Genomic DNA, 26,773 nt, shown 5'->3' on the forward strand with positions numbered 1-26,773 from the left:
TACAGTTCCACCACAGTAGGAACCACTCTGTGCCATTTTACAAAGTGCACCCATCATTCTGAAATATTTGCAAGTTGAGAAAGAAGGGAATAGAAATGATATAAACATTCTACTTACAGTCTGAGCATCAGCAAAACTTGAAGCCAATTTTGGTTGCAGAATTTTTTCCTGTGTTCCCTCAACTAGCTGATGACTGCTGTTACTACCCCAAACATACACTTCACAGGATTCTGAAACCATGGGAGCATCTCCACTCTGCAAACTGTCAGGGCTTGCACACGTCCTGGAGTAGTCTGAAGCCATTCGACAAACCTATGAACCATGAGTCAAGGAAAACAATCAATTTCCAGCTTTATAGCCCCAAATTATCAAAAAAAAAACATTTTGAAGGAAGGCAGAAGCCCATTAATACAAGCAATACTGGTCACAGGCTTGAGTCCCAAGCTAGGTACTTGAACACATCTGCCATGTTAAGAAATCCGCTCTCAGTGGGACTATGAATTGGATCACCTCTCTACATCAAGATGTTTCACTTCAGAACAAAGCTAAAAATCATACCTGCCCACTGTCCACCCCCCCCAACCTCACCAAATAACTGTCAGTCATGGAGAAGTCCAGACCCTAAAAGGCAATAAAAGACCCAGAAAGACAATAACTGATGTTAGTGATGTGCTACCACTTAAACAAAAAAAGGTATCTGTAGTCCCTGTAAGGGGTACACATTCTTCAAGTATAAGCTATGTGCTCAGTTACATAATCCTGCTTTCTGAAAATCTTACGAAATGATCAGCATTTTCCATATTTAGATATTATGGGGTTTTGGAGGTCACATTTTCCATATTTAAATGTTAAGAGATTTTGGAAGTCAAATTTTTCAAGAAACAAGAAAAGGGAAATCCCACTTCCCCCAACCTCCTTGTTAGTAGAAACACCGACCATATTTACTCTTTTAACAACTACTTATATTTTATTTCCAAACTAGTACTCTACAAACTAGTTTGCCTATATAACAGTGACTACACTTAGGAAAGTCATTCAATGGATGTGTAGTGGTTTGGCATGTCCTGAGGACATGGTACGGTGCTATTTAAAATGCAAGTTAGTTCTTTTTTTCTAAAGAATTATTCAATGAGTACCTTTTGAAGCATAAAATGTTAACATTTAATGAAATAATTAGTTTTTAAAAAAATAAACTATGAAAATAATCAAACCAACATATTGCACAACAGAGATTTCTTACACACCTCTTCAAAGAGGCACAGAGCTGCCTCATATAATGAGCACAAACCATCTGGTGTCCTAGTGGGTTCTCGCCACTGACTCCTATCAGCTGTTGAACCCTGTGAAAATCAATGTTTGCACAATTAATTAAAATACTGTCAAATGAAAGTTAATGGAGTTGGTGTCTGAACAGCAAATTAAAAGATCAATGCACTCATACCATGAGAGAAACATCAGCAGAAAAACCATAACCATATACCTTTAAGTGTGCCAATCATGCAAAGGAACATCCAAAAGGTGCTTTATGGGGAAGAGGGGTGAGGCAGGATCCTGAGCAGGTTAAAGAAGGTGAAGCACGTCAAAGAGATGAGTTTGGGGGGGCTTCAAGGTGGGGGGCAGAGAAGCAAAGAGGGGTTTAGGATGAGACTCCCAGAGCGAAAAGCATGACGGCAGAGTGCAGGGCAGTGGAAAAATAACAGTGGACCAGGCGAGTGTTGGGATGTAGGATGCAGAAGATTGCTAAGTAGGGAGGAGCAAGGACATCAGAGATTTGAAAATAAGGTCAAGGATTTTGAAGTCGATGGGTTGTGCAGCCAAATGAAAGTCAAGGAGGACAGTGTGGGCAATAGGAGTACAGATTTAAAGTAGATAGAATATAAGAGCCAGAGTTCTGGATGATTCAGAGTTATGGAGCCCGTGGTGACTTCTTTGCAGAGATCACCTCCCTTCTCTCCTCCCACACCATGATAATCCTCTGTCTTTCAACCTCCACCTTAATTCCCCTTGCTCAATGATTTTTCTGCCCATCTATCCTTTCTCAAGCTTCACATCAACTCGTCCACCCACACCAATGGTCACCCCCTCAACCTCTCCACGCCAGAGTCTTGATCTCGTATAACCGTTCCCCATCATTTGTTTTGTCTCAATTAATATCGACATCTCCCGTCCAACCGCACCTATCCTTTGCCTAAGAAAAAGAAACTGCCCCCAGCTCCCTCAACCATTCCTCGTTAACTCCCAACTACCTCTCTTCTGACCTTCCGTCCATCACAATACCATGGTCGCTGTTCACCTGCTCACCAGTTCTCTCACCTATGCCTTAGATGTCCTCACCAAGTCACTCACCATCTCCCCAAGAATCCATCCTTGGCCCCTCTTCTTTATCTTTTACATTCCCAGTGACATCATCCATAGACATGGTGTCAGCTTGTACATGTATGCTAATGACACCCAGCTCTACCTCTCCACCATTCTCCTGGACCATTTCTGTGCTGTCAAAATTTCCTACAGTTGAACATCAGGAAGACTGAAAGCATCATTTCTGGCCCCTGCCAAAACCTCTGCCGTCTCGCTATTGACTCCATCCCCTCCGTAGCTGCTCACTCATGCGGAACTAGACTGCACGCAACCTTCATGTTCTCTTTGGCCCAGAGCTAAGCTTCAAACCCCATATCCCATCCACCATCAAATCCAATAACTTGCACCTCTGCAATATTGCTCACCTTCACACCGCCATACATCAACAACAAACAAAATCCTTTTCCATGCCTTATTCATCTCTAGAAGCAACTTCTGCAATGCCCTCCTTGCCAGCTTCCCAACTTCCAGCTCATGGAATCGAAGGCAAATTATTGACCTGGTTAGGGGATTGGTTAGACGATAGAAGACAGAGAGTAGGGATAATGGGTACGTACTCGAATTAGAAAGAAATGACTCATTGTGTCCCACAAGGTCTGTGCTGGGGCCTCAACTATTCACTATATTGATTAATGATTTAGATAACACAATGGCAAACTTGGATATATGGTTCTCTAATGACAAAGATTGGAGGCATAGTAAGTAGTGTAGACGGGAGCATAAAATTACAAAGAGATTGACAGATTAAGTGAGTGGGCGAAACTGTGGCAGATGGATTTCAACGCAGGCAAGTGAGAGGTTATTCATTTTGGACCAAAAAGGGATAGATCAGAGTATTTTTCAAATGGTGAAAAGCCAGGAACAGAGGAGATCTAAAGAGATTTAAGAGTTCATCTACACAGATCACTAAAATGTAGTCAGGTACAAAAAATAATCAAAAAGGCTAATAGAATGTTAGCATTTATAACTAGAGGGGAGGAAGTTTTGCTACAGCTATACAAAACCCTGGTTAGAACACATCTGGAGTACTGTGCACAGTTCTGGGCACCGTGCCATAGAAAGGATGTATTGGCTTTGGAAGGAGTGCAACGCAGATTCACCAGAATATTAACAGGCTCCGAGGGTTAGATTATGAGGACAGATTACATAAACTAGGCTTGTATTCCCGGGAATATAGAAGGTTAAGGGGTGATTTAATTGAGGTTTTTAGGATTTTGAAAGGAATTGATAGGGTAGATAGAGGAACTTTTTCCACTGGTCTAGGACAAGGAGATATAACCTTAAAATCAGAGCCTGGCCATTCAGGGAAAAAGTTAGGAAACACTTAGTCACACAAAAGGTGGAACTCTCTCCCACAAAAAGCAGTCAATTAATCATTTTAAATTTGAGATCAATAGATTTTTGCTAGCCAAGGGTATTAGGGGATATGGAGCCAAGGTGGTAGTATGGAGTTAAGATACAGATCAGACATGATCTCACTGAATGGCAGAAAAGGCTCAAGGGGCTGAATGGCCTACTTCTGTTTCTATGTTCTTATTAAGTCCCAGTCATGCATCAGCCCCATCCTCACTGACCTGCAATGGCTTATCCCCCAAAAGATGGTATTTAAATTCCTTCCATAATCTCATCCCACTGAGAATTTGCAGCCTTCTCCATTGCCCTCCAGTCTTTTGACTCTAGCCCTTCAGTTCATCCTCCCTGACTCTTCTGACTGCTGTTGTTAAACCTTCAGGTGCCTTGGCTCTACTTTTTGGAATTCCCTCCCCAAACTGCTCCACTTTTCTAAAAGCCTTTTCAAAACATAATTAAACTGAATTATGGAAGCTGATTAATCTTGCAAATATCATGGGGCAGCATGTAAGGAATTAGGAAGGGACCAGAAGGGACTATGCTTACATAGGAGAGAAGCCATCTAAGGAGTTGGCTCACTGGGACAGATAGGGAGGTGGTCCACATAGTAGGTTGATGAAATACATCGACTTTGTCGAAAATTATGAGGACAAGGGATAGCACACCACTGTCACATAGGGTTGATCAGGATGGTCCCAGTACAATTGGCAAGATGGAAACCAGACTGAGGGGATTCAAAAGGGGAATGGATGAAGAAGTGAACATGGAGTTAGGAGGCAACAACGCATTTGAGGACATCAGAGTGGTTAAAGATGGAGCAATAATTAGAGGGAAGAGGAATGGAGGGTGGTCTTTTGGAGAAGGGTAAAGGTGTTGATGGCAGTTTTGAAAGGGGTTATGAAACAATGCAAGAAAAAAAGGAATGTTTGATGGTCAAGAGCTGAGTCAGGAGGAGGTTGGGGAGCAGATAGATGGGGGGGGGGGGGGGGAGAAGAGGGGTTAAGACTGACATGGTCTGGGAAAAATAAATTGTGGGGCTTGGGAAATATCTGGGATAGGGGAGTCAGTAGGACTGTAGAGGAATTAGGCAGTCAAGCACATTGCCTTAAATTTTAGATGCAAAGACTTCCATGAGCTCCTTATGCTTAGCATTGGAATAAAAATTGGGTAAGGGCAGAGCAGAAAAGAGAGAGGCCAAAGAAAGCAGCTAATAGTAGAGAAAATGAGTTTGGAGTTGTCCCTGCCTTCCAGAATAATGAGAATTAGGTCGGGAGGATGGAAAAGAGATACCAATTTTCACATAAAATTAAAACATTAAGGTTCCTCCAGTCATTATCCTATGCACAAATTGAGCATTAACATGCAATGATTTGTGGAGTACCCCGAATACAGCATTTTTCCTCTTTCAACAACTCTAAAAATTCCTTCATTCTTCCTTTACATAAGCCAGAGTAACCAAACAGGTTACTAAGGGTAAGTTGCATTTCACCTGTTTGAGTCTTGTTTAAACAACAATTAAAGGCAAAACTATACAACTATGGATTGCCCATATTCATTGTAGTGTTTTTCGGTAAAATGTAAGCGGCAGTGGAGTGAACCAAGAGAATCGTATCAAGGAGTAGATAAAACACACAACTGCTGTCAAAGCATTATTTCTGTGTGCAACAGCATAGGTACAGTACCCACTGCTGTACTAATACAAATCTTAGAGGAGGATGTGGAGGCAGAGAAGATGGTGGTGGTTAGAGGACATAGGAGCAGTAACAGTGCCTTATGCAACAAGAGTACCACAATGGAGAGAGCTCTAGCTCAGGGGAGAGACTCACTGATCTCTGCCATCCAAACTGCACTAACAGGAACAATTCACCACCCATATCACCATGACAGTGAACCTCTGTAACACAGGAGTTCTCAAGATACCCACAGGAAATATCTCTAGGGTCGGCTTGTATGCTGTGAACAATTACATTAAAAGAGAAGACAACTTCCTAGTTTGCCTCACGAACACCTGTCTATGTTTAACCATGGAGTTGCAGAAACAACAAGCAGAGTCACATTTTCCACAACTGTGTCTTCCCCAGAGTACAGAGACTGATAAATTGTACACATATAACCATTTGTGCACCTTTACAAATGCCAGTTTATACTTCAACAGGAAAAGTCACTACTCTATAAAATGGTATGCAACCACTCCAAGAAAGTCATGCACATGAATGGACATTTCCCAGCAAGTCCTCAGAAGATTTTCACTCTCAGACAATCATTTGTCCGATTTCTTGGAGGGGGCAAGAAGGTTGAATGGTACCTCCTGGGAGATCTTAGTTATCTGTTGCAACCACGCCAGTGACTCCTCCACCCAATTCTGGTACCTTTGAAGAGCATAGCTAAAAGGAGGCACATGAACAAATCAGGAGACTCCGAGCATACATTTGGAGCGCAAGAGCAATCCTGCACAATATTGCAGTGGGCAGGGGCCTCGCCATGGAATTTGCTGAGAGCAGCAAGGAGCCATGCAAGACCTATAGGATAGTAATTAAGAGCAACCAGCAATAAAGCAGGCAATGCAAGGATGTTGGTACATCAGGCTCCCACTGAATTCTTCTTGTGTCCTGCATGTAGCATGGACAACAGAAATGCTAATTTACACTTATTTGTTTTACCATACACAGCTTTAGTCTTGTCATAAGTATACGCTATGTTATCATTCCTAGTGTTGTTGGCTTTCCTTGACAAGTGCATTAGGAGGACTTTCTGCAATCTATAACCAAAGTGTTTGGTTTTTATTTGTCTAGTAGCGTATGCAGTGAATCTGTATTAATGCAGTGCAGTCTGCCTTATGGCCGACTCCCAATTCTTTAATGGATGGAATTAGTGTGATGGCTGGTTCCAGGCCTTCTCACAAGCTTCTTGGGATTTTAATGGCTCAGTGTCTTCATGTACAATTGACCCTCTATTGTACTTGTGGTGGCAGTGGCAGCAGGGACTGCAAGCTTGTAGGGATTCCTCCTGATATGCAGAGGTACATGATGGCACAAGACCGGCAGAGAAATGAGAACCAACTGCTTGCTCCTGTGCTACTACACCCATTTAACTGATGGAAGGCAAGTCCTCATTAAGGCCACTAGTCTCGTCTGCGTGAGTATCTCTGAATCCCCCCGTGATTATCTGGATGTGCTTGTTGAATCGTGGATTTTTGACCCCACAGTAGTGGAAGCAATCATGACAGATACTTCTACTGTGCTTACAATCACCATTGCGTATGCCACTGACATTGCCATTTGCTGAATGAAGTGTTTAATGCAGATACCTACTTGATCACGCATCATTCAGATTGGACACAGTAGAATAAATCTGTGTGGTGTATTTTCACACACTACCCAGACCCACTTGCAGCAGGTGTTGCACAAACAGTTGACTAGTGCACATAATGGTCATACACCATCCTCTTTGAAGGCAGATCCTATAAGAAATGAATGCTGAAGTAACACAGCAGGGCCAGTTGTAATGTTGGACCTGTACCCAATACCAGCCAGCCCTTCTTCAGCTACCAAATCTGCCCTTTCCTCACCCGTGCTTCTTACCACCACTAACACCCCTGTTGTGAGTGTCTCTGGGTTGCTATTTTTCTATGAACGTGTTGTTTCACATAGTGGTGTTGAGGCAAGGTACTGAGTTGTAATGTAGGATGAATTTCTTTGCCACTGGGTTCTAGCAGTCCAGTGGAGAGAAAATGCTACATGATGATATATATATATATGTACACGCATTCAATGCGCGCCCGGGTGAATACAACATTTCTTCATAATGTTACAACAGGTCAACATAATGAGTACAAAGTAGTTCTGCAGCTTCGCCATCCCCCAGACTCTCTAAGGTCTCCCTACCAACAATGTCCACTACAGCCTACTCGAAGGAGGCAAGATCTCAGAATTGTGGGCCAGCACCACCCTCATCTATTTAATGGAACTCAATGGATGTGAAGCGCTTTGGGTGGGACGTCCTGAGGTTATGAAAGGTGCTCTAGAAATAAAGTTCTTTCTTCTTACTTATGCCCAGTTACCTTTTGGGAAGAACTGTGTGCATTTGATTAGGAGTGTGCTGTGTAGTGGAAATGTAAATCTGCATCATGGTTTCTGTAGTATCATGGATGGTACAATCCAATTTGCATCATCTTGCCAGATGCACTTTTAAATTAGTACCTAAATTTGTATCAGTTCTTCTTATGTGTGTGCTACAACACATCTTAGATAGGTCTAGAGGGACTTCATAGGTTAGGAAGTATTGAGTCATCGCTCTCTGGAGCATATTACCAAAGCATGTGGTAAGCATGAATTCACTAAAGGGAGGTGGCCATTGCTAGTTAGAGAGTATGGTTCGGGTTAGCTGAGATTAGAAGGATTTATGAGTTACCGCAGACTCCTGGGGCTTTGCTCGATTGCCTTAGGTAATCGCAGTATTTTTACAGTACAGAAGGAGTCCAGTTGGCCTGTGCCAGCTCTGTGAAAGAACTATCTACTTAATTCTGTTCCCCTACCCTTTCTGGATACTCCATATGTGACTCCAGACCCACAGCAATGTGGTTGATTCTTAATTGCCCTCTGAAATGGCCTAGCAAGCCACTCAGTTGTAAAATCTCGCTACGAAAAGTCATAATAAGAATAAAACCGGACGGACCACCCGGCATCGGACCACTAGGCACCGGACACGACAACGGCAAAACACCAAGCCCAGTCGACCCTGCAAGGTCCTCCTTACTAACATCTGGGGACTTGTGCCAAAATTGGGAGAGCTGTCCCACAGACTAGTCAAGCAACAGCCTGACATAGCCATACTCACAGAATCATATCTTTCAGCCAACGTCCCAGACTCTTCCATCACCATCCCTGGGTATGTCCTGTCCCACCGGCAGGACAGACCCACCAGAGGTGGCGGTACAGTGATATACAGTCAGGAGGGAGTGGCCCTGGGAGTCCTCAACATTGACTCTGGACCCCATGAAATCTCATGGCATCAGGTCAAACATGGGCAAGGAAACCTCCTGCTGATTACCACCTACCGTCCTCCCTCAGCTGATGAATCAGTCCTCCTCCATGTTGAACACCACTTGGAGGAAGCACTGAGGGTAGCAAGGGCACAAAATGTACTCTGGGTGGGGGACTTCAATGCCCATCACCAAGAGTGGCTCGGTAGCACCACTACTGACCGAGCTGGCTGAGTCCTGAAGGACATAGCTGCTAGACTGGGCCTGCGGCAGGTGGTGAGCGAACCAACACGAGGGAAAAACTTACTTGACCTTGTCCTCACCAATCTACCTGTCGCAAATGCATCTGTCCATGACAGTATTGGTAGGAGTGACCACCGCACAGTCCTCGTGGAGATGAAATCCCGTCTTCGCAATGAGGACACCATCCAACGTGTTGCGTGGCACTACCACCGTGCTAAATGGGATAGATTCAGAACAGATCTAGCAGCTCAAAACTGGGCATCCATGAGGCGCTGTGGGCCATCAGCAGCAGCAGAATTGTATTCCAACACAATCTGTAACCTCATGGCCCGGCATATTCCTCACTCTACCATTACCAACAAGCCAGGGGATCAACCCTGGTTCAATGAGGAGTGTAGAAGAGCATGCCAGGAGCAGCACCAGGCGTACCTAAAAATGAGGTGCCAACCTGGTGAAGCTACAACTCAGGACTACATGCATGCTAAACAGCGGAAGCAACATGCTATAGACAGAGCTAAGCGATTCCACAACCAACGGATCAGATCAAAGCTCTGCAGTCCTGCCACATCCAGTCGTGAATGGTGGTGGACAATTAAACAACTAACGGGAGGAGGAGGCTCTGCAAACATCCCCATTCTCAATGATGGCGGAGTCCAGCACGTGAGTGCAAAAGACAAGGCTGAAGCGTTTGCAACCATCTTCAGCCAGAAGTGCCGAGTGGATAATCCATCTCAGCCTCCTCCCGATATCCCCACCATCACGGAAGCCAGTCTTCGGCCAATTCGATTCACTCCACGTGATATCAAGAAACGGCTGAGTGCACTGGATACAGCAAAGGCTATGGGCCCCGACAACATCCCAGCTGTAGTGCTGAAGGCTTGTGCTCCAGAACTAGCCGCGCCTCTAGCCAAGCTGTTCCAGTACAGCTACAACACTGGCATCCACCAGACAATGTGGAAAATTGCCCAGGTATGTCCTGTCCACAAAAAGCAGGACAAATCCAATCCGGCCAATTACCGCCCCATCAGTCTACTCTCAATCATCAGCAAAGTGATGGAAGGTGTCGTCGACAGTGCTATCAAGTGGCACTTACTCACCAATAACCTGCTCACCGATGCTCAGTTTGGGTTCCGCCAGGACCACTCGGCTCCAGACCTCATTACAGCCTTGGTCCAAACATGGACAAAAGAGCTGAATTCCAGAGGTGAGGTGAGAGTGACTGCCCTTGACATCAAGGCAGCATTTGACCGAGTGTGGCACCAAGGAGCCCTAGTAAAATTGAAGTCAATGGGAATCAGGGGGAAAACTCTCCAGTGGCTGGAGTCATACCTAGCACAAAGGAAGATGGTAGTGGTTGTTGGAGGCCAATCATCTCAGCCCCAGGGCATTGCTGCAGGAGTTCCTCAGGGCAGTGTCCTCGGCCCAACCATCTTCAGCTGCTTCATCAATGACCTTCCCTCCATCATAAGGTCAGAAATGGGGATGTTCGCTGATGACTGCACAGTGTTCAGTTCCATTCGCAACCCCTCAGATAATGAAGCAGTCCGAGCCCGCATGCAGCAAGACCTGGACAACATCCAGGCTTGGGCTCATAAGTGGCAAGTAACATTCGTGCCAGATAAGTGCCAGGCAATGACCATCTCCAACAAGAGAGAGTCTAACCACCTCCCCTTGACATTCAACGGCATTACCATCGCCGAATCCCCCACCATCAACATCCTGGGGGTCACCATTGACCAGAAACTTAACTGGACCAGCCATATAAATACTGTGGCTGCAAGAGCAGGTCAGAGGCTGGGTATTCTGCGGCGAGTGACTCACCTCCTGACTCCCCAAAGCCTTTCCACCATCTACAAGGCACAAGTCAGGAGTGTGATGGAATACTCTCCACTTGCCTGGATGAGTGCAGCTCCAACAACACTCAAGAAGCTCGACACCATCCAAGATAAAGCAGCCCGCTTGATTGGCACCCCATCCACCACCCTAAACATTCACTCCCTTCACCACCAGTGCACTGTGGCTGCAGTGTGCACCATCCACAGGATGCACTGCAGCAACTCGCCAAGGCTTCTTCGACAGCACCTCCCAAACCCGCGACCTCTACCACCTAGAAGGACAAGGGCAGCAGGCGCATGGGAACAACACCACCTGCACGTTCCCCTCCAAGTCACACACCATCCCGACTTGGAAATATATCGCCGTTCCTTCATTGTCGCTGGGTCAAAATCCTGGAACTCCCTTCCTAACAGCACTGTGGGAGAACCGTCACCACACGGACTGCAGCGGTTCAAGAAGGTGGCTCACCACCACCTTTTCGAGGGCAATTAGGGATGGGCAATAAATGCCGGCCTTGCCAGCGACGCCCACATCCCGTGAACGAATAAAAAAAAAACATTTATTCACTTCCCTTTTAAAAGTTATTAATGATTCTGCTTCTCCCTCCCCAAACCCCCGCCCCCACCCAATCATTTCTGGTAATGCACACCATGTTCTAAAAGCCCTCTGCATGAATTTTTTTTTTAAAACTAACCTCTCTTTTTGTTCTATTGGTGATTATCTTAAACTTACTTCCTCCAGTTACCAACTGACCAAACAGGAGAAATAGTTTTTCCCTATTTACCTTGTCAAAACCTCCATTAATTTTGAACATCTCCATCAGATCTCCTGTTAATCTTCTCTAGTTTTACGAGAAGTGCCCCAGTTACTTTAATCTTTCCTCGTTACTAAAGCCCCTCATCCTGGTATCATCTTTGCACCCTCTCAAATCGCTTAGACCTTCTTTCTGAAGTAAAGCACGCAAATCTGGACAGAATTTTCTAACTCAGACCTAACCAATCCTTTACGTTAACTTAGCATTACATCTTTGCTTTTATACTCTATACTCCTATTAATAAAAGCCAGGACCCCATATCTAATTTACTCCCACAGCTTTACTATGTCCTTCCTCTTAAGATTTGTGTATCTGAACCCCTAAGACCCTCTGACCTTTCAAAGAGTTACTATTTAGCGAACCTATCCTCTATTTATACTTCCTCCCAAAATGTACCAAAACACATTTCTCCACAATAAATTTAATCTGATATTTATCTGCCTAATCTACTAACCGGTCTTGGTCCTGAAGTTGTTTACAGTTCTCTACAGATAACCACTCTCCCTACTTTGTATCATCTGCAAATTTTGATGTGGTACACTATACCCAAGACCAAATCTGTAGATAGAGATGGAGAAAGCAATGATCCCAACACAGACACCACAGTTTACAGTCCTCCATTCTGAAAATTATACATTGTCTACAACTCTTTCGGTCCTTTAATCAACTTCCTATGCATGTTGCCACATTCCTTTAACACAGTGTGCCTTAATTTTTTTTTAAAACAAGTTTCCTATGTGACAGCGTACCAAATTCCTTTTGAAAATCCATAAGCACAACATACATTGAATTTTCTTTACCAATTCACTGCTATTTTCTCCCAGACATCTATTAAATGTCAAACATGTCTCACCTTTTACAAATCCATGCTAGCTGTCCTTAATTAACTCGTGTATCTCTATTAATTTTATCCTGTATTATAGCCTTTCGCAACTTACCCACTACTGATGCAAGGCTAACTGGTCTATCCCTTTGTCTCTTTTTGAACAGAGGCGTTAGACTGATAACACTGCAGTCTTCTGGCACATCAACCAGGGATATTCCAAATATTATGGTCAGAGCCTCTGTTATTTCCTCTGACTTTCTGCAGCATTTTAGGAACATCAGCGCCCATGCCTTGTCTGACTTCCGAGTTCCACCTATTGCTTTCAGTACTATTCCCTCATCTATAGTTATCCTAACGAATTGCTTTATCTCTTCCTCTTGTGCCCTTTCTGTAAAAGCTGACAAAGTACTCATTTACTATCCTCACCATTCCTTCATTCTCCATAAGATTTCCCTTTTCATCCACAAATCTGCCCCACCCTTTCTTTTACTTTTTGTGTTTATAAAATCCTTTACTATTTTCCTTTATGTTGCCTGCCAGTCTTTCATATCCTTCCAGCATTTCTAATCCGTTTTTCTTTCCTAAAAAGAATTTCCCAGAGTTTTTCAAGTTTTTTTGCCTTTCCCAAGAGATTGACTGTGGGGGAGGGGGTCAATGTTGTACATGGCTGCACCACACCTGGATGAGCTGGGCTTGCTGGACAAGATGGTCTTTTCTCATCCTTTTCATATGTTTGTGCATATGACCATAAATCACCTAATCTGATACTTCACATTGTAAAGCTACAAGATAGGCAAAGACAAAGAAAACAGTTACATTATCACCTACAACTTCCTACCATGTCCACTTATAGCCTGTTCCAATATTTCATATTTATTGGCTTACCTTAGCACTTCCTGCCACATCTGAAAAATCAACTACACCATAGAGACCATCTCTGTGACTTCCTCCTTTGCCTGGCGTACCTTTCTGATATTGGTGAGGTGCCCCTGCACCCAAAGAAGGTACTTTGCTGCTCTTGGTGATGGCAATCAAAATCTGATGGCATCTTCTCTGCAACATGGTTTTGTTTACATCATCTGCTCAATTATCATATGATATTGTGCACTTCACAGCTGGATTTGCATACTATGCAAGTTTTATACAGGTTAAGTGCTTTGTTTGAATCTTAACAAGTGGCTCAGCAGCATTATTGTACGTTCATCCTAACTGGCTCATCAATTGTACAGGTACTCTAGTGAACCTAATCTTGTAGGAAGCACAATATTCAAAGCAATGCATTCCTGCATGACTGTTACAATGTCAAGTAAAAAAAAAAGTTTTATACACATTTTCCTCATGTAAAGAGGAATTTCACTCTTAAGAATCAAAAATTTGGCAAATTATCAAATAATTATGTTTGGAGGAGGCAAATAGATCTGAATTATCTGATGTGGGGTAATATAAATTAGATTCCAGATACATACCAAAGAACGTCTCATCTGCATAAGAATGTTCATGAAACAGTCATAACTGATCATTCCTTCTCGACTCATGGTCAGTTTTGTTTTTTCCATGGTGCTAACTACAGCCGATGCAGCCAAAGCCATTTCTATCCATTCCAGAAGGTACCGTAGAGAACCACGTTGTGCTGCAAGTCCAAGCAGCAATTCTGAAGCTAGTCTTCGCCCCAAAATGTCTGCTCCTGAGTTTGGCATAGTGACTCCTTTTAGGAATGTCGTCACTTGGGACAAGCAGTCCAGTCCCATTGCTGGAATTTTACTTTCATTTGCTAAAGATAATGGTGGTAATGAACTTATCACATCTATTGCTGTATGGATAACATCATTGCACAGGTTCAATCCTGGTACTGTGGAAGGCACCATCCAGCTTTGTCGTAATAGTGCAAACAATAAACTCAGTCCAGTCCGAACCCCCATCTCTATTAGAGCATCTGTACTAGATCTTGGACGTTCACTGACAGAATGGATGTCTGTTGATCCAGAACTGCTTTCAGGTGAATGTTGTTGCTGTTTGACTTTACCTTTGTCGTGGTATTTGTTGGAAAGAGCATAAAAAACACGCTGCAACACCAGCAATCGCTTTCGAAGGGCTGCTGCAAATGGAGAATCTGAACAAACCATCTTTGCCAGAGCCAGCTGGCTACTAAGGAGAGCATCCAGATAGTGTTCCTGTTCATCGCTAGAGAGGGACTCGCGTTCAAAGTCTGGCAACTGGGGTCCCTTAAGGCAGAGCACCTGCTGTGGCAATGGTACCACCTCCTTACTGCTAACTAGCTTACCATACAAAATAGAAACACCCTCTCTTGTGGCAACGGACTCACTGTCCTCTGTAATCCAGGAGCTGTTGAGATGCTCTAACCATTTTAGTTTCACTGGTGGGATCATTAGAGCCATGACTGATCAATTTATTGCCATTAGTCCTAAAATATAAAAAGGAAAACCATTAAAATGTGAGTTAACTGCCTGGCAGATCATAGTCAAACTTTTCTTATATACTGAAATTGTTGAAAGTCCTTGATCCTTTCTGTACACTTTGTGTAAACCTATAAGCACACTAAGTATGCTCTGTCAACAAAAAAGCTGGTGAAACAAAATACAAAACAAAGGCTGAACATAGAACAATTGGACAATGAAGCATGCTCCAGTGTTTTTAAAACTCAGAGTGGAAGGTAGCAATGGGTCGTGAATTACGCTGGTGCCATCAGATTGATCAATTCAAAACTTTGAGCAGCTCATACAATTTGTAACTTTAAAATTGCAAAGCAGCTGGTAGCCATTATAGACCGATTACTTGTCAGCATGGTATGTACAAGGACGATCATGCTGTGCCGGAATGGTGGGCTTATGGGTTCGTAATTCTAATCCTCCATGGAACAAGGTACCCAATGGGACTACATACCTGACTCTCCAGAATGGAGAATTATGGTCAATAGCAGCCAATATCCTTCAAGGTCAAGTTTGATTAGTTAAAATTAGGATGCAAATTCTTGCCTCATGGTCAAGAGGTGAACAACCTCTATCAGTGTAGTTAGTATGGGGTCATTTATTTTCTCCCATTAACTCAAAAGAACAAGAATGAGAAGTTAATAAAAGAGCAAATGTCAGCAAATCTTATATAACACATTTATGAAACCACTTGTGGATCTTCTATAGCATTGTTCACAGTCTGTCTGGAGCATGGGTTGTGATGCTTAGGTGCTGACATTTGCCTGTGGAAAAGTGGTCTAACTAGGAAAATTCAACTAATTATAGCTACTTACAAATGGTTGAGGTTAATCAGAGGGTAACTGTAACAGCTTGCAAATGTCAGGTTTCAGGTCAAGGGAGAGAATGGTACAAATTTCTACTAAACGAATTTGGGAACAAGCTTGTGAGAGAGACTATTAAGATTTTTTTTTAAATTTAACTACTTGTAATAGCTAAAGAAAACTTTATTTTCCAGGTACCAAAGAAATAAATCTAGTCCCTTCACCTACAACATTCACGTAAATAAGTCTGTGCACGCAATATGGGGAGAAGCACAATTCACGACTCTTTTGTCAATTAGAATGGCCATGGGAATGGTGGCAAAGTGGTAAGAATTAGTAAGAATGCGGTCCAGGGGTCCCAGACACCTAAAGCTGAGCAATATTTCTTAGAGGGAGAAGAAGAGTGTTTAAAGGAGTCTGTCTTTGGAAGAGTAAACACATGGCTGCTTTAATAAACATAAATTGCATGAACAAATAACCCTTTGTATATATACCCCATCAAAAGTTACCTTACTAAAGTTCAGGCTTTACATTACTGTGAGCTTTTTAAAATATGAAAAAATGTTTCCCCTATGATGATTCCCTGGCTACATACAACCAGTACTTTTCAGGGAAAAAGCAAGGCTGGGCCTACAAACAGCAAGACATAGCATGTTCAGCAAGTGATCAGTCTTGCTGCCAATCAAAAAAAAAAGTGGGAGCAGTAGAATACTATCCTGTTGTGTCACTTCAGCTGAGAAATAACTAAGATGTCTCATGAACTCAAGCTCTAGGTTTCTCAAAGAAGCACAGGCCTCTGGCAAAAAGATTAAAGCACAATTTAGATATGAATGCATGCTGCTGTATTATTACGTTGATCATTTCTTATCAATTTTGTAACTTTATTTTCTGTAAGTTTTGTTTTTTTTATGTTTATTAGGTTACAAACTTTATTTTCAGTACTAAGTTTCTTAATTATTGAGACTAGGATAACTGCCAAAAGGATTTTCCGTAAGTATTCGCAGCGATTTGATTGGTTCCACTTCTTTTTAAAATATATTGATAGTTTTGCTAATTGTTTATTGTTGTTTGGTAGTTTTTGAAAGTTTTGTTCCTGCTCACTATGCTACACACCTGTTCAGTTGTGATTCAGCATTTTATAAAAATGTTATTTCAGCCAATAAAGTGCAACACTTGATTAAAAGTGTTACACTTGAAAACGTACAAGTGTGAGACTTGGCGTCGTAATGGATACAGGCATGCTTTGAACTTGTACAATACTAACAGATCTGCTGTGGTGTTTCTCACAGTATGTTGAAGGATACAATGTTCATAATGCAAGAGTGCTATACAATGGAATACACAATGTAATATTCTGCTGAAAAAGTGGAGCCGTGTGACTGTCTTTTTAAACCCACAACATTTAATTGCTGTAAATCCTGAGGTTAATAGATTAATAGTTGTTGGTGCGAGAAGTTTGCAGTTTCAGGAGGTGCTTATAAACTTCCCGCCTCCATGTCAAAAGAAATCAACATTAAGTAACTGCCTTTGTATGCATGTGTATTTTTTCAAAAATATACCTGGGATCTTCTGAAGTGACTGACACATGGTACACACAAAAAACTTAATAGATTGAGGTTTGCTTTAATTTTAAAAATCAGCAAATTAAAAAAAGTTTTAAAGTAGCAGTGGTGGTCCGAATGGAAAGTTTTCGTCGTAGAAGAAATAAGTAGTGTGGGGAGAATGCTCAGATTTTAAGTGGACTCTCTCCAGCTGTATGTAGTTCCAATATAAATACTGTAAATATCTGTCTGCTTGCTTGTAAGATGTGGCAAGTTGTTTAAAGAAAACAATAAATTGTTTTGTATATATATTATTTAGGCTGATTCAACAAACGCACATTTCCACTGCAATCTTTAACAAACGGCATTCAAGAGCAGGCCATTAAAAGATTAGCGAATGACTTTTGTTAAGTTTCCTCAATTTACTACCTCTGGAGCTTCAGTTTTACCAGAGGCGAATACCATCCTATATTCAACTTGCTTATATTATTCTGCTGCTATTTACAGTTCTTAGATTCCAATTTGGTTTATTTAACAGTACTTATGAATTATATTGCCATATTGAAGGCTTAGACACCACTTAGCGCATGAAAAACGGACGTGGCGCCATCGAATTTCTAGCCCATGTAGTTTATTGATCTGTGACAATGATGCAACTTTGGGACACAGAGATTGTTCATTTGTCTGTTTGCAAGCATTATTTCTCAGTTATTAAAATGTTCAAAATATTGTTAAAGATTTCAGAGAATTTTTTACATCAAAAGGAATTAACAGAATTGTTGGGACTTCACACCCAAGATGTTAAAAGCGTTTGAAACAGTACTGGTCTAGCTTTGAAAAGTAGTTGCTTGTATCGTACAAGAGAACTCGGAAACAGGGTCTGTTTGAGCAACAATCCACTCAGGAAAGGATTCAAAACAAACTGAATTTGCCATTCAAAACAGCACTGTGGTCATTGGACTAACAAAGACTATTTTATTCAATCTGATACAATTCTGCTAGGGGGCAATTCACCCATTACAGACTTCCCCAATGTATGTAAGTTTATATAAATTGTACTTTACTTATTTTTGTGCTTCATTTTACTATTTACAATAAATCTAATTAAATATATGTTTACATGCTTTAGTCTGTAAACCTCTCAGCTGTGTAGCAAGGAGAGATTAGTTGCCTATCTTAAATTACTTCAAGCAGGGTAACTGTTGGTTCCTCAGGTATGCACCACTGTTTAGGACAACGTTTAGAAAAAGGTATAGCCTCTGGATTCTGGGGGACAAAATCTGCTATTGGAACCATTTAGACCACTGAAAGAAGATGGTTCTAAAAAAAATTCAGAACACATTCACTGTCCATTTTCAGGAATAGAAGCAGCAAACCAAATCAAAGAAGAAAGAAATTCATTATTGATCTGAAACACCAATTAACTTTGGGTCAATAAGTAAAATCTTCATTTTAAAAAAAATGTAAAGTAAGTTCCACAATAGTTAATAAAGAGCTATTCATGTATTAGAATTTTAAAAAGTGGATCAAAGTTACACGCCTAAAACAATAATGAATAGTTCTCAGCCTCCCATTCTAATTTCATTTCTCTTTGCTATATACTATTTTGAGATCTATTTGACCAGTTTATGTCTCCAAAATGTTGTCCTCTTAACTCTTTCAAGTAATTTTGTACTTTTTCAATTTTGCTGGGTCACTCAGTCTAGCGTAATGAGGGACCAGGGTGTCCTGGACAGCATAGCATACTCCAAGAACTTGGGCATCTACTGCACATTGCCATGACAGGGAAGTGGTCTAGGGAACATCCTTTAATGAGAGCAAAAGAGTCCCCCAACAGAAACAAGAAACAAGGATGGGAAGCTCAAATACTGAACCCTGCCTGATAAAGATCATGGCAAGCTATTCTCATTTGGCATGAAACGCAAAGGATTAATGAATTTGTAAAAATGTTCTATTCTGGCCATCACAGGAACTTTTTGGCCTATTCCTGCCAAACCTGTTGTCTTGCTGCGATCCACAAGATTTTGGTGGGACTTAACATGTCAACATCAAATACTACAAAATTCCCAGAAGAGGCTTAATACCTCTTAAGGTTCCATTAAAAGTCTTGAATCCAATACAAACAAAATATTTTAACATTTACTCTTAGTTTAACACTAAACCCATCAAAAGAACCAAAACAGAGATGTCAATAAGCTTAGGAATGAGAGGTGCCTTATGTCACACTTCTCAGCATTTGAATCTAGAATATCTAGCTGTACTTAAAGTAGATAAGTCACCCGGTCCGGATGGGATGTATTCTAGGTTGCTGAGGGAAGTAAGGACGGAAATTTGTTCAAAAAAGGGTGAAAGGATAAACCCAGCAACTATAGGCCAGTCAGTTTAACCTCGGTGGTGGAGAAACTTTTAGAAACGATAATCCGGGACAAAATTAGCAGTCATTTGGACAAGTGTGGATTGATTGGGGAAAGCCAGCACGGATTTGTTAAAGGCAAATCGTGTTTAACTAACTTGATAGAGTTTTTTGATGAGGTAAGAGAGGGTAGATGAGGGCAATGCGGTTGATGTGGTGTATATGGACTTTCAAAAGGCATTTGATAAAGTGCCGCATAATAGGCTTGTCATCAAGACTGAAGCCGAAGGAATAAAGGAGGCAGTAGCACCATGGATACAAAATTGGCTAAATGTCAGGAAGTAGAGAGTAGTGGTGAACAATTGTTTTTCGGATTGGAGGGAGGTGTGCAGTGGTGTTCCCCAGGAGTCGGTACTAGGACCACTGCTTTTCTAGATATATATTAATGACCTGGACTTGGGTGTACAGGGCACAATTTCCAAATTTGCAGATAGCAAAAAACTTGGTAGTGTAGTGAACAGTGAGGAGGATAGTGATAGACTTCAAAAAGGATATAGACAGGCTGGTGGAATGGGCAGACACGTGGCAGATGAAATTGAATGCACAGAAGTGCGAAGTGATACATTTCGGTAGGAAGAACAAGGAGAGGCAATATAAACTAGAGGGCACAACTCTAAAAGGGGTGCAGGAACAGAGAGATCTGGGGTATATGTGCACAAATCGTTGAAAGTGGCAGGGCAAGTTGAGAAAGCAGTTAAAAAAGCATACAGGATGCTGGGCTTTATAAATAGAGGCAGAGTGTACGAAAGCAAGGAAGTCATGATGAACTTTTATAAAACACTGGTTTGACCACAACTGCAGTATTGTGTCCAGTTCTGGGCACTGCACTTTAGGAGATGTGAAGGCCTTAGAAAAGATTTACTAGAATGATTCCAGGGATGAGAGACTTTAGTTAAATGGATAGACTGGAGAAGCTGAGGTTGTTCTCCTCGGAACAGAGAAGGTTGAGAGGAGATTTGATCGAGGTATTTAAAATCATGAAGGTTCTAGACAGAATAGATAGAGAGAAACTGTTCCTATTGGCAGAAGAGTCAAGAACCAGAGGACATAGATTTAAGGTGATTGGCAAAAGAAAAGAACCAAAGGTGACATGAGGAAAAACTTTTTTTTTAAAACGCAGCGAGTGGTTAGGATCTGGAATGCACTGCCGGGGAGGTGGGGGTGGGCTGGTGGTGGTGGGGGCAGATTCAATTGTGGCTGTCAAAAGGGAACTGGATAAGTACTTGAAAGGAAAACATTTGCAGGGCTACAGGGACAGGGCAGGGGAGTGGAACTAGCTGGATTGCTCTTGCATAGAGGACTCAAAGGGCCGAATGGCCTCCTTCGTGCTGTAACCTTTCTATGATTCTACCTGTTTGTAACCACAAGAGACCAGAAACAGGCTTTCTGTCTGCATTGTAAACAATGCTTTAAGCAACTGCGCTCCATATTGGAACAAGAAGTACAATATTTGCCATCAACTTCATAATCAAGTTTCTAGCTGTAAAACCTAGTCCCCAGGGTATCATAAGAAATAGGAGCACGGAGTAAGCCATACGGCCCCTCGAGCCTGCTTTGCCATTCAATAAGATCATGGCTGATCTTCAACCTCAACTCCACTTTCCTGCCCGATCCGTGTATCCCTTGATTCCCCTAGAGTCCAAAATCTATCTATCTCAGCCTTAAACATACTCAACGACTGAGCATCTATAACCCTCCGGGGTACAGAATTCCAAAGATTCTGTAGAACTGACAAGACCACTGATTCAAAAGGGAGCATGTGGTGGGCAGAACCGTGCTCAGCTGATCAAGTCTAGAGAAGCAGTGGATAAATAATACACAAAAGGGGACAAAGTCCTGCTGTGTGGACAATAATCTCACCCTCCATTGGGATGGCTTCCAAAGAGTGAAGGGCAAAGATGTTCTATCAATCACTCCTCCAGTCGTTCCACCGGCCACCTCTGCAGCAGCTTTTTAAGGTGATGGAGGGACTGAATGAAACATCACCAGCACCAACATGAGCTACTTTCCCTTCTGCAGCATCAAGTTATTTGTTGAACACTCAGCCCCACGGGCCATTACTACCGAGAACCAGCTGGTGTTGAGGTAATAACAGGGAGAATTCTATCAGTACCAGTGGCATCTCTGAAGCTCAACTTCACTCCAGCAAGCATAGGTCCATCCAATTGATACTTGAACAGCAAATTTGCCCAGAGATCTTGGATACCACGGGTACACCGGATTTACTTGATGTACATCTCCCTGAACTCTCACATGCACCAGATTTTAATTTAAAAGATGGCCTCCCATTATTGTAATCAGTCTGGTTAAGTTCTGATCAAAAATCCAGGCAAACTGTGCACAATTCTACATCATACCTTACAGACAACGCTGAAGGGAAGAAGAGAATGGAAGACCAAATTTTCATTTATAGAATGCCTTATCACATCCTTGGAATGTTCCAAAGTACTTCAGAATGAATGGATTACTTTCAAAATGTAGTCACTGTTGTTACGTAAACAAACTTAGTAGCCAATTTGTACACAGCAAGGTCCCACAAGTAGCAAGTGAACGAATGCACAGATAAATCTATTTTTTGCTAGAATATAGGAGGTAAGACTGTTGGTCAGGACACCAGGACAACTTTCTGTTCTTCTTTCAATAATGCCATTGGATCTTTTACGACCACCTAAGCAGGCAGATAGGGACAGTTTAATGTCTCATCCAAAAGGCAGCACCTTTGACGTGCAGAACTCCCTCAGTAAAGCATTAAAACATCAACCTAGATTATGTTTTCAATTCTATTGTGGGGCTTAAACCCACAGCCTTCTGATTTACAGATGAGAGTGCTACCATCTAAACCAAGGTAGCACTATATGTAGAGACTGTTTTGCATGGTTGTCAGTAATGATAAATACCCAAGAGTACTTGGCACTGTGCCTGAAGCAAAGTGTTTTTTGAAAATCAAAATAAATATATTTGCCTGCACGGCAACAACAGCAAAAAATGCTCAATGACCAGTAGGCAAAGGAACTAATGCACCAGCAGAGGGGTGCCTATTTTATATGGAGTGAGAAGGAAAGATTACACGGGTGGCATCAAAAGTGGCCTGCTTTTCTCCAGTATCACCCTAAGCTTACTCCTGTGGTACATGGAGGATGCCAGAACACAAAAAAATAACACTGGTAACAGGAATCAATCAGGAAAGGTGCCAAGTTGAACAAAACATTCAGTAGCACTATCAGATGAAATCCATGTAATTTTATCTGCTAAAAGTGGATATTCTCATCTGGTTAAAAACAGGAAATAATCTGCAACTGTAAATAGTATAGACTGGGGTAGATTATGAAGTAAACCTATATGCAGAACTTGAGCACCATGTTTTACATTGCAAAAAGTAATCAGACTAAACCTCAGTTATACCTCTTCCATCATTCCTTAAATTTAGCATATAATTTATTGTATTAGCTCATTTGATAATAGGGAAGCAACAAAATTAGAGAAGTGCATTTTGAATGTCTAGTGTCTAGTTTTAGAAAAGTACATTTCTGACTGCTGATACTGCACACAATCTAGTACATTTAGAAGCAGACCAGCAAGGATGGTAGTGTAACTGTTCTGATGGGTGTGCAAATGTAATCAACTACTAATAAATGCTAAATCCAATGCTTAAAACCAGAAAGCTTTTTATGCAGGCCAATTTCCAAACTGCCTAAAATGAAACCCAGCCTGCATGTGACACATGTAAATAACTATACTATGGGCCCTGCATCTCAGGACCATCAGCATCTATCTATACAGGACAAAAATTAAAGTTTAGAGTGTAGACACTTCATCAGAACTGAGTACTGATAAAAGGTCTACACGTGAAGGATTAATCTGTCCTTTGTCTTTACAGACATTAGTCGACCTATTGTGCATTTCCAGTACTTTCCGTTTTGATTTCAGTTTCCAGCATTTGCAGTCCCACCCCCCCCCCCCCCACCCCCTTTTTATTATCTATACTGTGTGGGCCAATCATTTTTAGTGTGGACTCATGACAGTTGAACAATCAATTCTGGTGTCTCGCAGTACTGCAGCCTGGACTGAAATCTTGTATTTTACATTTTCCCCACCTCTGATTACTAAATTCAGTGAATGACCTATAGTGTCATAGTGGCTTGATTTAAATGGAGATGTGCAGCCTTTCAAGCTCACACACATCCACCTACAATGTTCCCCTTTTCCTTTGTCAAGGCCCAGCGCAGCCCCAAGTCAGATATCTGATGTACTCACAGGTCTTCGTCAATGCTTCATTGAGTCAGCTACTATGAGCACAAAGGTTGGCCCAGGAATGAATCGCCATCCAGTGGAGAAGCACCATGACCACCAGTCACAGCAACATAGCCAAGATCACAATCTCAGTAACGTGAAAGGATTCAGTGACCTATTGCTATGGCATTGCACGTTGGTGCTCCAAGCGATACATCACCTTTACACTTCAATTTTATATTTCTGCAAAATGTGTTAGAGTAGTATTAATTAATTATACTGAAGATAAGTGGTTTTACTATCTGGCTGCCCATTTATGAAGAAATGTCCATTGGTTAAAAGGACCCATTAAAATCAGTAAATTAAAGCAACACACCTTTATCCTGGTTTGTCACTAATTGTTTCCTAATTTATTTTTCTTCCTTTCTTTTGATACCCACAAATCATGCAGCAATTCCAGGTGACAGTGGGCAGAATACCTGATCCTAAGCTTTTTTTCTAATGACACAAGCTGCCAGCAGGAAGCTATTCATAAGATGGTTTCCTTCTCCTTGCATAACATCTGCCATCTGCTTGGATTGGACACCTAATGGTACAGCCAAGATCAAAAATTCACCAAGTACAAGCCAACATGCTAATGCAACCCACGCATTATTTCACATTAATAGCAGTAATATAAACTGTTACTTTTACAGCTTCATATAATGAAAAATGAATTCAGTCCTTGTTCTGCATACAGATAAAAGAGCAAACTGCAAATGCTCTCTCACCTTCCAACTGCTTTTCCCTCTAATAATGCACTTTCGAGAGAGATATTTATTATAAGCCCATACTAACTCCCCCAACTACCTGAAATGAGCTTCTTCAGTCTCCTTGCTGCAAAAGGAGACTGTTAAAAAGAAAAAATGTTACTTTCTTCATCTTGGTCATATCTACACTAATGATGGAATACTAGGTTTTATGGAAAGAGGTATAGAATATAAAAGTTGAGATGTAATGGTGAACCTATATAAGACCTTAGTAAGACTACAGTTGGAGCAGTGTGTGTAATTTTGGGTTCCACATTATAGGAAGGACGTTGAGGCAAGAGGTACAACACAGATTCAAAAGGATGGGGATGGGGAAATACAACGACTAAGATAGACTTGAAAAATTGGGGCTCTTTTAGTTACAACAGAGGAGATTAAGGGGTGATTTGTTAGAGATTTTTAAAATTATGAAGGATGGGACGGAATAGTGATTGAGGAGTCTGGAACAAGGGGACACAGATTTAAGATTAAGAGAGATTTAGGACAGAGAACAGGAGAAATTTTGTATGCAGAGGGTTGTGAGGCTGTGGAATGCACTAGCAGAGTTAGTGACTGAAGCAGAGATGTCAACATTTAAGACTAGGTTGGATAGGTGGTTGAAGAAAAAGGGAATAAAGGAACGTAGGAACAGAGCAGGTGCATGGGATTAGGGCTACTGCTGATGTGGAGGAAAACAACTCGACTGGTTGGGCTGGACCTCCTATTTCCATGTTGCAATTTCTATGTAATTCTATAACTGCACTTTGCACGAGTGCTTTGAAAAGTTCTTTTTCCTCTGCCTTATTTGGTGTGTATTCTGCAATGTAACATTTTCATGAGGAAATGGCTGTGCATAAAGAAACAATACCCTATCAACTGTATTCATCCCATTTCCCATGCCTCCATTATCACCACCTCACCATGACAACAGAACCCCTCCCGTCTTCACCTTCCATCCCAATAGCCTCTACATCCACAAAATCATCATGTGTCATCCACAATGCACACCTTCCCTCTCTCAGTTTTCCAGAGAGGCCTTTCTCTCGGTGTTATCTTTGTTCATTTTTCCATTTCCATGGCTCTCAGCTACTCCTCCCCTGGCACTTGTAGCAGGTGCAATGCCTGTCCATTTGTTTCTTCTACCACCACTGTCTGAAGATCCACTCTTTCCATGACAGCGATTTATGTGTAAAATTTTCCATTCCAGTCTGCTATATCCATTTAGATATCCTCTATGCTAGAGAAACCAAATACAGATTGGGTGGCCATTTCAACAAACATCTGCAATCCGAGCATGAGCATCATCATGACCTCTCTCTGGTTCGCTATTTCAATTCTCCCTCCCATTCCCACTCTGGCCTTTCAGCCTTTGACCTCCTTCACTGTTCCAACCAGTTTCAAGTGCAAACTTCAGAACATCAGGAGTAATTCTGCACTCCCAGCAGAGCAACACACCCACAGGTACAGACAACACTGTAGCCCCAATACTCCAGCCTGTGCAGCTCCCTTTATGAAATGCAAGATTACCCCAAGCACCTTTTCTTTCTCCTGGGGCATTTTGCAGCCTTTAGTCTAAACATTAACTTTAGCAACTTCAGACATTTCCTGTCTCCTCCATTGTCCTGTCTATTTCTCCCTTCAGCATTCCACTGCTGCTTTACCCACTTTTTGCCTTTTCATAAATGGATAAAATTACTTTGTGAAAACTACTGATATATAAAAATTTGGTCACATGCTATTAAAGCCAGCAACATATTTGTAATAGTACTTGGCACATTTGACCCAAAATCTTTACCTGTCATTCTCCCCTTCTCTTTATTTTGGTAGCCCCACAAAAAGGGCTTAGCCTTTTCCATATTGTTCTGAAAAGGAGCTCAGCCCTTCAAGTTCCAATGTAGGGCCTTTACTCAAAAAACTAACTTTTTTCAGATGCTAACATATATGCTGTATACTTTCAGCATTTTCTGTGTTTTCTCGGGTCCACGGCAAATTCCCGCTGGTCAGGTAGTCAATCTGGCTGGGTATCAGAGAGGACTCCGCATACTTTTATTTAAACGAGGCCCTGCCATTATGACCGCGGCCTTGCCGGGTTCTTCGCTGGCTTCCAGGATCCTCCACACCCACCCCGCTAATATCAGGGCCA

The 26,773-nt window shown here is 41.9% G+C and overlaps 1 protein-coding gene across 7 annotated transcripts in view; it reads right to left on the minus strand.

Annotated features, from left to right (window-relative positions):
• Nucleotides 1-26,773, minus strand: part of herc1 (HECT and RLD domain containing E3 ubiquitin protein ligase family member 1) — a 266,115-nt gene that overhangs the window by 168,298 nt on the left and 71,044 nt on the right. For all 7 annotated transcript variants that reach the window (XM_067973317.1, XM_067973320.1, XM_067973321.1 and 4 more), the window contains exons 2-4: nucleotides 13,875-14,830; nucleotides 1,245-1,340; nucleotides 118-312 (exon numbers count right to left, since the gene is read on the minus strand). In XM_067973317.1, coding sequence (XP_067829418.1) covers nucleotides 118-312; nucleotides 1,245-1,340; nucleotides 13,875-14,804 — 1,221 coding nt within the window. In that variant the 5' untranslated portion in view covers nucleotides 14,805-14,830. The remainder of the gene's footprint in view (nucleotides 1-117; nucleotides 313-1,244; nucleotides 1,341-13,874; nucleotides 14,831-26,773) is intronic.

The sequence above is a fragment of the Heptranchias perlo genome, chromosome 38 (assembly GCF_035084215.1).
Source record: "Heptranchias perlo isolate sHepPer1 chromosome 38, sHepPer1.hap1, whole genome shotgun sequence".
In the NCBI taxonomy this organism is placed as follows: domain Eukaryota; kingdom Metazoa; phylum Chordata; class Chondrichthyes; order Hexanchiformes; family Hexanchidae; genus Heptranchias; species Heptranchias perlo.